The sequence below is a fragment of the Oncorhynchus kisutch genome, linkage group LG21 (assembly GCF_002021735.2).
Source record: "Oncorhynchus kisutch isolate 150728-3 linkage group LG21, Okis_V2, whole genome shotgun sequence".
NCBI classification, from domain to species: domain Eukaryota; kingdom Metazoa; phylum Chordata; class Actinopteri; order Salmoniformes; family Salmonidae; genus Oncorhynchus; species Oncorhynchus kisutch.
The window spans coordinates 19,548,369-19,561,457 of record NC_034194.2 but is presented as its reverse complement, the minus strand read 5'-3'; the positions used below and the strand labels follow the sequence as shown (position 1 = coordinate 19,561,457).

The 13,089-nt window shown below is 42.2% G+C and overlaps 1 protein-coding gene across 3 annotated transcripts in view; it reads right to left on the bottom strand.

The window, feature by feature from the left end:
* The window catches only part of LOC109866273 (androgen-induced gene 1 protein-like), a 53,659-nt gene that overhangs the window by 16,380 nt on the left and 24,190 nt on the right, over window positions 1-13,089 (bottom strand). For all 3 annotated transcript variants that reach the window (XM_020454847.2, XM_031800350.1, XM_031800351.1), the window contains one exon: window positions 9,234-9,335. In XM_020454847.2, the coding sequence (XP_020310436.1) occupies window positions 9,234-9,335 (102 nt within the window). The remainder of the gene's footprint in view (window positions 1-9,233; window positions 9,336-13,089) is intronic.

Genomic DNA, 13,089 nt, shown 5'->3' with positions numbered 1-13,089 from the left:
ACTGTAAACTCTCCTTCCAGACCCATATCAAACATCTCCAATCCAAAGTTAAATCTAGAATTGGCTTCCTATTTCGCAACAAAGCATCCTTCACTCATGCTGCCAAACATACCCTTGTAAAACTGACCATCCTACCAATCCTCGACTTTGGCGATGTCATTTACAAAATAGCCTCCAATACCCTACTCAACAAATTGGATGCAGTCTATCACAGTGCAATCCGTTTTATCACCAAAGCCCCATATACTACCCACCATTGCGACCTGTACGCTCTCGTTGGCTGGCCCTCGCTTCATACTCGTCGCCAAACCCACTGGCTCCATGTCATCTACAAGACCCTGCTAGGTAAAGTCCCCCCTTATCTCAGCTCGCTGGTCACCATAGCATCTCCCACCTGTAGCACACGCTCCAGCAGGTATATCTCTCTAGTCACCCCCAAAACCAATTCTTTCTTTGGCCGCCTCTCCTTCCAGTTCTCTGCTGCCAATGACTGGAACGAACTACAAAAATCTCTGAAACTGGAAACACTTATCTCCCTCACTAGCTTTAAGCACCAACTGTCAGAGCAGCTCACAGATTACTGCACCTGTACATAGCCCACCTATAATTTAGCCCAAACAACTACCTCTTTCCCAACTGTATTTAATTTTAATTAATTTATTTATTTTGCTCCTTTGCACCCCATTATTTTTATTTCTACTTTGCACATTCTTCCATTGCAAAACTACCATTCCAGTATTTTACTTGCTATATTGTATTTACTTTGCCATCATGGCCTTTTTTGCCTTTACCTCCCTTCTCACCTCATTTGCTCACATTGTATATAGACTTGTTTATACTGCATTATTGACTGTATGTTTGTTTTTACTTCATGTGTAACTCTGTGTCGTTTTATCTGTCGAACTGCTTTGCTTTATCTTGGCCAGGTCGCAATTGTAAATGAGAACTTGTTCTCAACTTGCCTACCTGGTTAAATAAAGGTAAATAAATAAATAAATGATGTGCCTAACTCTTGATGCCAGATTGGGCCATGACCTTTGACCTAACCCTGAGGACAGGACATGCCAGTTGGGAGAGGCCTGCACTGGGATGGAGGGATTAAATAGGAGGGGAAAAGGGGTGAAGGAAGGCCACCCTCTAGAATAGTAGAGTTATCGATCACAGGCTAGATAGCACCTCTGGCCTTGTCTTGTCAACAATGCCTCTTACCATTCTCAATGATTTGTTGTGCCCGACTTGTCTTTACTGGGCGTTAATCACAATGACACTGGCCCATTCTGCTCTCTGGAAGAACCTGGGGGAGCTGAGTCCTAAAATAACGTATGCCTGCCTTTCTCTTATTCTTCACTCGTCTTCTCCTCCCTCTGCCATCCCAGCCCCGACTGAGCATGTCTTACGTAAGACTGGGTTACACTATGTCCTTCGTGAGATATTGAACACCTGCCAGTAATAACATACAGATCCCATCTGTCACTTTCCAGATGTTCTAAAAGGCTGCAGGTAGTAAGCATGTAAAAGCGAACACTTACATGACTGTATAATGGCAGACAGAGAAAACATGAACAAGCAGTGGAAAATGAAGCAAGGTATAGCGAGTGTGGTTTTGGGTTTGGTTGTTACATACATGCTCAGTCAGGTTATGGGACAGTGTTATGCACTCTCAAGTACCCTGGTATGTCTAATGAAGCGCAATGATTATACCCAACTACCTTTAATACCTCTACGGATCCTACTACTAGACGGCAATCCAGAGACATACACCGCTGTGCTGCTATCTCGTCACACCTAACATCTTATATTACAACGCCCCACAAAAGAGTTATCTACATTATGACACTACATGGAGAATTCTGTGGGACTGCCCTGAGTGGGCCTAGTCATCAGATAACGCAAGGAACACTAGGCCCTATAACAGGTCGAAATGATATATGTCAAGGTACAAATGTAGGAGGACCCACAATTGCCTTTATACCTGCAATAAGAAAATGTGTCATGTCAGCTAATAAACTTTGATTCATGTGCCCATGTGCCAGGCAGCTATGGACAATGCCCACCAGAGGGCAATCTTATTTCAGCTGCCTCTGTCTTACCTGAACTGTAACAGTGAGGTGTTTTATCAGTCCAAGACAGAGGAAGCACCACAGAGTTCCGAACATGACTGAATGATTTAGGTGGGAGGTGCAGTGCTGTAACAATGGGGGAAGTCTGGTTAACAGTGGGCTACGCCTAGCTACGTCTTTCTCATTATGAATGGGGTGTTCGCCTCATGTGTTTGCGTTCTTGAGGTTGCACCTAAAACAGCTTGGGATCCAAGTGTGCATACGGTACGTAATGTGAAGTCTACAAGAGTTCGGAAAAACAGTCGACTTAACACAAACACTTCTGTTTCTCGTAGTAAAAGTGTCTTCTCTTTGGTATGGGTAATAGCATTGGTTGAAGTTACACGACATAAACTACTGCAGTTTAAAGATCATTCATAGGTCTTCCTACACTCCTGCCCAAATCCATGTAACGCACCCAGAAATGTCACATCTCTGTTAGAGATGCAAAAAGCACAAAGGATGTTGTGGTCCTGTGATAAACTGACACCGTTCTGGGATTATGTGCTGTATGTGCTGTCATTTCATTGTGTCTAGGAATTTATATCCATCCATCTCCACAATTATGTCTGTTGGGAAATGTAAATATTGGTGAACAATATCAGAGTAAGTTTTGTGATCTAAGTCTAATTGCTGCAAAAATAACAAAATGGAGGACTGAACTATCTAGTGATGCCGCTGGGTTTTGTCAGTTATGTAGTGAAACAAAAACCAGAGGTATTTGACAAAATGTGGAAACCGTATGTTGATCACCTTGGGGAATGTGTTGTATAGTGGCCATTTTGTTTGTGTGTTGTGTTGTTTGTGGGGCGCCGTGGAAAAACAATAAAAAACACATTGTCAAAAAAATAAACAATAAATAGAACTAAAAAGAAAATAACTTGAAAGCTGTCTGGGACTGTATGTAACTCCTTAGGTGTTGGTAAACCAAACATGTCATTACCAACAATGTGGACACCATTAGAGTGCATTGGAAGCCTGAAGCATCCTAGCAGTATATTGGAAGGGATGTTGATTGGTCGTAGCCCTACTAAGAGAGACCTCTACTTTCACAAGAGTTACAGTAGGGACTGTTAGGTCTTACTTTAAATGGATATCTCCTCTGTCCCAGTCTTAAATTCCAAAGTCACAGCAGGGGCTTACAGTTAGAGACAATCTTCTCCTCTGCGAAAGGCCTATTCCACATTTGTCTGTGGGCACTGCTATTTTCCACTCTTAACGACTGCCTGCAAATCCAGCACAAGGAATTGGACTGAAACGCCGCAAATAGTTCAGAGACAGTTTAAGAGGCAGTCTACAGAGTTTACAGCCTCTTCAGTCCAATCACTGTACTAACTTCGAAACTAATGAGAGACAGTCAGGGAGAAAAACAGACGGGAATGAGAAGGGGATATTGAAAATGCACGTATAACTACATTGTTGGTACAACCATGTGTGACGAACTCTTTCAAATAATCCAAATGCATTTCCACTGGCACATGACAAAGGAACATAGAGAGGGAACACACGCAGAGTTAAAGAGGAGGGACATGAATAGTTGATGTTGGGCAAATCAGAGAGCTGCTCTTATGAAAAGGGTGCTGTGGTGTATCACATTGTCTCTCCGGCTTTACACTTGGCAGCGCAACTAAAGGCCTGCCCAACATAGGGGGTGTTTACCAGGGATAATCATTCATAAAGGCCCCAGTGCACAATGAGGTCCATCTCAAGGCACAGTGTCATTTAAATGTCCCCTGAAGCGACCTGCTGAATTAAATATAAGGTGGCCCAGACAGAGCGAGAGATGGATAAAGGCTTCCTTCTAATTCCACAGGGGCCGAACAAGAATACCTTCAAACTTGCAACTTGTCGGTTTCTCTCTCAATCTTATCTATTGTTTAGTCAGTTTCTGTCTCTCTCATTGTTGTTTTTGAGAACCGGGACATTGGTATCGAGTTCCATCCCTACACGTATCCCTCTGGGGAAATGTGAGATGTTTACTTCCGTGTTGACGCGCGTTGAGCTGCTTTGAACCTGGACTGTGGGAGATGGCTGGCATTAACATTACAGTAGAGACAGAGAGAGGCCCTCTGTGACAGCCCTCTTTCGGCAGCCCACTAATTACATAGTGGAGATGTGGATTATTGTCAAAGTGAGTTTGACGCAGGTAAACTGCCTCCTGATGGTTCGGTGGAACTCTCGCAGTGAACGCGCGACACCGAACTCTTCAAGTGGCGATGAAATGACTCTGCCCTAATTGTCAGAGCCACATTAAGGGAGTCCTGTTAAGCTTGTCAAACATGCAGCACCGGGTTTGACAACATCAAAACGCGTGCTGAGGAAAACTGTCCCGTCTATTCCCACTTTGGTTGCAAATGCTCCGGAATTCACACTGGTTTATTTTCTCTGCCTTTGTGTAAATTCTTGAAGGCAAATCTTTTGACGGCAGATCTGCACTTTCCATGGCACACTTTCAAGTCACATCTCGCTTTACTTTGTGAACTTGAAATGAATATTCAGGGAGGGATATTCTGCATAAATGAACAGAACGTTACTAGGTTATTCAGTGGGATATAATTTTGACAGTACTACACGCTGTACCAACAGCATCGTAATCAGACCACTTCTTACCGAGTCTATAAAACATTTCTGTCTTCTCTTTGTGCATTCCCTGAATAAACGTTATCTCTAGGGCTGTGTGCAGCAGTGCACTGTGTCAGGGACTGTGTCCGGATGGTCTGTCGTATCTCCCACCCAGAGAGAAAGGTGAGACCGGGTTTCTATCAACACCTCGCTCCCTGTGTGCACCAAGGCTTCATTGTGTGGTAGACAGGGTGCAAAATACCTCCCGACCGCCTTCCTTTGCTATGTTAGATCCCACCGCCTGCCGGTGTATTTGAATCTTCAAAACAGCCGCCACGTGTTAAGCAGTGTGAGGAGGAGATAAATATACATATACCGTTCAAAAGTTGGGGGTCATTTTTTTTGTCCATTTAAAATAACATCAAATTCATCAGAAATACAGTGTAGATATTGTTAGTGTTGTAAACGACTATGTCCCTCCTGTGTTCCAATGGCACGTTGTTAGCTAATCCAAGTTGATCAATTTAAAAGGCTAATTGATCATTAGAAAACCCTTTTGGAAGTATGTTAGCACAGCTGAAAACTGTTGTTCTGATTAAAGAAACAATAAAACTGGCCTTCTTTAGACTAGTTGAGTATCTGGAGCATCAGCATTTGTGGGTTCGATTACAGGCTCAAAATGGCCGGAAACAAAGTACATTCTTCTGAAACTCGTCAGTCTATTCTTGTTCTGAGAAATGAAGGCTATTCCATGCGAGAAATTGCCAAGAAACTGAAGATCTCGTACAACGCTGTGTACTACTCCCTTCACAGAACAGCGCAAACTGGCTCTAACCACAATAGAAAGAGGAGTGGGAGGCCCCGGTGCACAACTGAGCAAGAGGACAAGTACATTAGTATCTAGTTTGAGAAACAGATGCCTTACAAGTCCTCAACTGTCAGCTTCATTAAATAGCACCCGCAAAACGCCAGTCTCAACATCAACAGTGAAGAGGTGACTCCGGGATGCTGGCCTTCTAGGCAGAGTTGCAAAGAAAAAGCCATATCTCAGACTGACCAATAAAAATAAAAGATTAAGATGGGCAAAAGAACACAGACACTGGACAGAGGAACTCTGCCTAGAAGGCCAGCATCCCGGAGTCGCCTCTTCACTGTTGACGTTGAGACTGGTGTGAAGATGGTGTGGTGTGAAGATATATACAGTGCCTTGCGAAAGTATTCGGCCCCCTTGAACTTTGCGACCTTTTGCCACATTTCAGGCTTCAAACATAAAGATATAAAACTGTATTTTTTGGTGAAGAATCAACAACAAGTGGGACACAATCGTGAAGTGGAACGACATTTATTGGATATTTCAAACATTTTTAACAAATCAAAAACTGAAAAATTGGGCGTGCAAAATTATTCAGCCCCTTTACTTTCAGTGCAGCAAACTCTCTCCAGAAGTTCAGTGAGGATCTCTGAATGATCCAATGTTGACCTAAATGACTAATGATGATAAATACAATCCACCTGTGTGTAATCAAGTCTCCGTATAAATGCACCTGCACTGTGATAGTCTCAGAGGTCCGTTAAAAGCGCAGAGAGCATCATGAAGAACAAGGAACACACCAGGCAGGTCCGAGATACTGTTGTGAAGAAGTTTAAAGCCAGATTTGGATACAAAAATATTTCCCAAGCTTTAAACATCCCAAAGAGCACTGTGCAAGCGATAATATTGAAATGGAAGGAGTATCAGACCACTGCAAATCTACCAAGACCTGGCCGTCCCTCTAAACTTTCAGCTCATACAAGGAGAAGACTGATCAGAGATGCAGCCAAGAGGCCCATGATCACTCTGGATGAACTGCAGAGATCTACAGCTGAGGTGGGAGACTCTGTCCATAGGACAACAATCAGTCGTATATTGCACAAATCTGGCCTTTATGGAAGAGTGGCAAGAAGAAAGCCATTTCTTAAAGATATCCATAAAAAGTGTTGTTTAAAGTTTGCCACAAGCCACCTGGGAGACACACCAAACATGTGGAAGAAGGTGCTCTGGTCAGATAAAACCAAAATTGAACTTTTTGGCAACAATGCAAAACGTTATGTTTGGCGTAAAAGCAACACAGCTCATCACCCTGAACACACCATCCCCACTGTCAAACATGGTGGTGGCAGCATCATGGTTTGGGCCTGCTTTTCTTCAGCAAGGACAGGGATGATGGTTCAAATTGATGGGAAGATGGATGGAGCCAAATACAGGACCATTCTGGAAGAAAACCTGATGGAGTCTGCAAAAGACCTGAGACTTGGAGATTTGTCTTCCAACAAGACAATGATCCAAAACATAAAGCAAAATCTACAATGGAATGGTTCAAAAATAAACATATCCAGGTGTTAGAATGGCCAAGTCAAAGTCCAGACCTGAATCCAATCGAGAATCTGTGGAAAGAACTGAAAACTGCTGTTCACAAATGCTCTCCATCCAACCTCACTGAGCTCGAGCTGTTTTGCAAGGAGGAATGGGGAAAAATTTCAGTCTCTCGATGTGCAAAACTGATAAGAGACATACCCCAAGCGACTTACAGCTGTAATCGCAGCAAAAGGTGGCGCTACAAAGTATTAACTTAAAGGGGCTGAATAATTTTGCACGCCCAATTTTTCAGTTTTTGATTTGTTAAAAAAGTTTGAAATATCGAATAAATGTCGTTCCACTTCATGATTGTGTCCCACTTGTTGTTGATTCTTCACAAAAAAATACAGTTTTATATCTTTATGTTTGAAGCCTGAAATGTGGCAAAAGGTCGCAAAGTTCAAGGGGGCCGAATACTTTCGCAAGGCACTGTATATATATACACATACACACACACACAGTGTATATACAGGGCTGAACCAGGCCACACTCTCTTGCTCTGTAGTGAACTGTAATAGCACTCACAGGCCAGGCTGCCAAACAGTAACAGGGTTCGGTCACTCTCTCCTCATACTGAGGGGAGCTGGAGACAGTTGCCGTGGCAGCGGGGGTAAACAAACAAATGCGGTACCATGAAATGCAGGAAAATAGTTACTGTGGAGTAATAACTCTGCTGCTGCAGTCGTCACCCGTCCGGTGCTCAGCACTCACATACTGTATCTGGAGGCTTTGCATATCATGAATTGTTTTCAGCTGTTGGACCCGTTGTGGGTTTTCCCTGGGGTCAGCCTTTAGTAAAATAGTTAGCAGGACTGGAGGCCAGATCACCTTCTGTGAGTGTCTGTTCTGGGTTAAACTCATGTTGGTCCCCATGATTGTTGAGGCGCGGGGTAACATCTCGTCCTGACTTAAAGACTCTTGGTCTGTATTTAATCGGAGCATTTGGGACTTGAATTGACCGTAGCAACACAGACTCCAACACACACAACAAACAACACTCCCGGCACGCGCTGAAGTGGATATGGGTCGGGGTAATACGCTTGAGGAAATTAGACCGGCATTTTTGCATAGCGCCGCTGGAAAATGATCGGATTTATCTCTCACGTGAATGGAAAGATCGCATATCCATAGTTACAATCAAAACAAGGCTTTATTCCACGGTTTGACTGCCAAATCTATGCTGATATTCTGTAGTATGGCCCATTAAACACCAATTAATATCATCATACATAATGCCTTGGACATTTACATACACCCAAATTGCTTACACAGAATTTCCCACAGTCTTTGTGAACAGTTATTGTTATGTAGCAACCAGTCTGTGTACTATTATTGGTTGCTAGCAGTGACAGACTACTACAGTATGTCGCATCCGTCAAGATATCCATTGAGGCTTCTTTATACACTGTCTATGGACACAGCTGGAGGCTCGACTCTTGATGCAGGATTGGGATGTGATTGTGGAGCCAAAAGACATGCAGCACGGGCGCAGGGACGCAGGAATGCACACACACACACACACACACACACACACACACACACACACACACACACACACAGAACGAACACATCCATCAATCACCAGTGTAACCAGCTAGAATAACAAGCCTTTCATCTAATTGTGGCAGCCGGAGGGCTTCGGTTCCACCTGATAGATATCACTAGTTACACAACCTCTTCCCATTGTTTTGACTGCTGACGTCAACATGACCATAGAGAAGATTATTGGGGGGAACAAGATGTGCCTCACTACTGTGTCTGCTATTATGGGAAGCGTTTAGGCACCATTAGCTGCCCATTGTCCACTGTGACTGATGTGTTTGTGGCTCCAGATATGCTTTCAAATGTCTATTTATTTACTGAGTGGGCTCTTAAATAGAGTGGGGGAAATGGAAAAATGCTCTATGGTCTATAATACATACCTCTACTTGATAACATGTTTGTAAATTATAATGATAAATAACAAATATTACCACAGAGAAGTGTGATGGGTGAAATAACATTTATCTTTGGGACTAAATAACATTTGTCTTTTGGACCCAAATGTTGAGCAAAAATGAAGGATTTTTAAAATCGTATTCTAGCTACCTAAACACCCTGTACCACCCACGCTAAATAATCAACACTGTAACGCTATGACAGGTCTCGGAACAGTATAGTAAACAGACAGTACTCACCATGCCATGGTTGAGCCACTGGGGTATGAAGTTGTCCAGAAGTCTGGGGTACACCAGGTCTCTGTCATACAAGTATAGGGCCCAGAACATGGTCACCACAAACTGCAGAGAGACAAGGACACAGAGACATAGTGAGGACATAGTGAGGACATAGAAGACATAGCGAGGACATAGGAGACATAGTGAGGACATAGGAGACCTAGTGAGGACATAGGAAACATAGCGAGGACATAGGAGACATAGCGAGGACATAGTGAGGATATAGGATTCATAGTGAGGATATAGGATTCAAGGTGAGGATATAAGAGACTGTGAGGATATAGGCTATATAGTGAGGACGTAGGAGACATAGTGAGGACATAGACAGTGAGGACATAGAGAGACATAGTAAGGACATAGAGAGACATAGTAAGGACATAGAGAGACGTAGTAAGGACAAAGAGTGACATAGTGAGGACAAAGAGAGTAGAGACAGTGATGACATCAGTTACATGAAAAGAAGATTAACTATCAAACAATCATGAATCACAAAGATAAACAATCAAACAGATAATCCACATAGAGAAGATAAAATGTTTATGTAAGACAGCAATAGAGCTTACATTTCTCAGAAAACCCATTCATCAAAAAGTCATGTTTAGGATTAATTCAAAGTTAGATTTCACTGCACTTCACATAAGCATATTGGTTGACGTGGAAATACTACGATTGAATATTGAAACAATGCATGGCGAGTCTATAAATATGTGACACACATACCATTACACACCCAAATGTACAGCACCCTGAGCCATGTCATGGCTCACACCATCCAGCTAGGCACTGTCATACAGTATATCACCCTATATCCCAGTGGGCAAAACCTGGTTGAAAAGATGTCAAAATTATTCTATTTTAAGAAAACTTATTCTGGTCGCAAACTGGTTGAAAAAAAAAATGTTATTTTTACTGAACACCATATGACAAGTGGATCATAATTGTGACCACTATATGATGGGCTATATTACAGTGCCTTCAGGAAGTATTCACACCCCTTGACTTTTTTAGTTGTGTTACAGCCTGAATTTTTATGTTGTGTCAATGACTTACACACAATACCCCATAATGTCAAAGTGGAATTATGGTAAATCAAAATTTTAAAAAGGAAAGCTGAAATGTATTGAGTCAATAATTATTCAACCCCTTTGTTATGGCAAGCCTAAATAAGTTCAGGAGTACACAGCTTCTTAACAAGTCACATAATACCTCATCTCTGTAGCCCACACATACAATTATCTATAAATTCAGCCGAGCAGTGAATTTCAAACACAGATTCTACCACAAAGACCAGGGAGGTTTTCCAATGCTTCGCAAAAGAAGGGCACCTATTGGTACATGGATAAAAAAAAAAGCATGGTGGTTAATAATTACACTTTGGATGGTGTATCAATACACCCAGTCACTACAAAGATACGGCATCCTTCCTAACTCAGAGGAAGGAGAGGAAGGAAATTGCTCAGGGATTTCACCATGAGGCCAGTTTTCTACTATCACAGCCATTAAACTCTGAGTATGAATCAACAACATTGTAAGTTACTCCACAATACTAACCTAAATGACAGAGTGAACAGAAGGAAGCCTGTACAGAATGAACATATTCATTATGTTTGTAATATTCAATGTTTGTAATAAGGCACTGAAGTAAAGCTGCAAAAAATGTGGCAAAGAAATACATTTTATGTCCTGAATACAAAGCGTTACGTTTGTGGCAAATCACATCACTGAGTACCACTATTCATATTTTCAAGCCTGGTGGTGGCTGCATCATGTTATGGGTATGCTTGTCATCGGCAAAGACGAGACGGAATAGTACAGGCAAAATCCTAGACGAAAACCTGGTTCAGTCTGCTTTCCAACAGACACGGAGAGACAAATTCACCTTTCAGCAGGACAATAACCTAAAACACAAAGCCAAATATACACTGGAGTTGCTTACCAAGATGACATTGAATGTTCCTGAGTGGCCTAGTTGCAGTTTTGACATAAATCGTTTTGAAAATCTATGGCAACTTGACAGAGCTTGAAGAAAATAATGTGCAAACATTGTACAATCCAGATGTGCAAAGCTCTTAGACTTACCCAGGGGTGTGAATACTTATGTAAATGAGGTATTTTTGTATTTCATTTTCAATCAATTTGCAAACATTTCTATCAACATATTTTCACTTTGTCATTAACAGGGTATTGTGCGTAGATAAGTGAGGATTTGAACAAAATGTGGAAAAGTCAAGAGGTATGAATACTTTCTGAAGGCACTGTATATACTGGTCATAGTTAAGACATCATAACCTGAATAACCACCTGATTACAGCTTATTACCTACTGTAACACGTATTGCAGAAGATGAAGTTTGATATTGAATACATGGTTCATTACATTTCTATTGGTTTCTATAGGCACCAATTCATGTTTCAATATGCAACATATTCTTACATTTAAAATATATCAAGCAATGGCAAAAACAAATATACAGCAAAACATTTTGCACATCTGCATACAGTAATTGTTTCATAATTCACCCACAGACTTTACATGCATAGAAAGACTGGGACACAGACTATAAAGGCTCATTGTTTTTATTTTATTGATGATTAACAAGAGTGGTGTGATGGGGTAGATCCTCATGGACCTCTGAGCACAGAAGACGATCTGGAGCGTAGTGGCCGCCTTGAAGAGTCGTGTGATGTGTCAGATCTGCAATGAACAGAATCAGTGCATCACAACTTTATCAATTTGAGATTTTAAAGAAAACTAGAAAATAACATTCCTGAAGAAACTTTGGACTCAGCTGACTAAATGTATTTCCATGGTACGAGTTGAAGATGTTTGTGGCAGTTATAGATTAGAGGTGTCTTCAAAAAGAGCAACTTGTACAAAACATTAGGAACATCTGCTCTTTCCATGACATAGCCTGACCAGATGAATCCATCTGAAAGCAATGATCCCTTATTGATAACATCTGTTAAATCCACTTCAATCAGTGTAGATGAAGGGGAGGAGACAGATTAAAGGAGGATGTTTAAGCCTTAAGACAATTGAGAAATGGATTGTGCATGTGTGCTATTCCGAAGGTGAATGGGCAAGACAAAAGATTGAAGTGCCTCTGAATGTGATGCAAAGTTGTGATGCACTGACTACAAAGGGAAGCACAGCCGAGAGCTGCCCGGTGACACAAGCCTACCAGACGGGCTAAACTACTTCTATGCTCGCTTCGAGGCAAATAACACTAAAACATGCATGATAGCACCAGCTGTTCCAGAAGACTGTGTGATCACGCTCTCCGCAGTCGATGTGAGTAATACCTTTAAACAGGTCAACTTTCACAAGGCCGCAGGGCCAGACGGATTACCAGGACGTGTACTCCGAGCATGCGCTGACCAACTGGCAAGTGTCTTCACTGACATTTTCAACCTCTCCCTCTCCGAGTCTGTAATACCAACATGTTTTAAGCAGACCACAATAGTGCCTGTGCCCAAGAACACTAAGGTAACCTGCCTAAATGACTACCGACCCGTAGCTCTTACGTCTGTAGCCATGAAGTGCTTTGAAAGGCTGGTCATGGCTCACATCAACACCATTATACCAGAAACCCTAGACCCCCTCAATTTGCATACCGTGCCAACAGATCCACAGATGATGCAATCTCTTGCACTCCACAGTGCCCTTTCCCACCTGGACAAAAGGAACACCTATGTGAGAATGCTATTCATTGACTACAGCTCAGCATTCAATACCATAGTTCCCTCAAAGCTCATCAATAAACTAAGGACCCTGGGACTAAACACCTCCCTCTGCAACTGGATCCTGGACTTCCTGA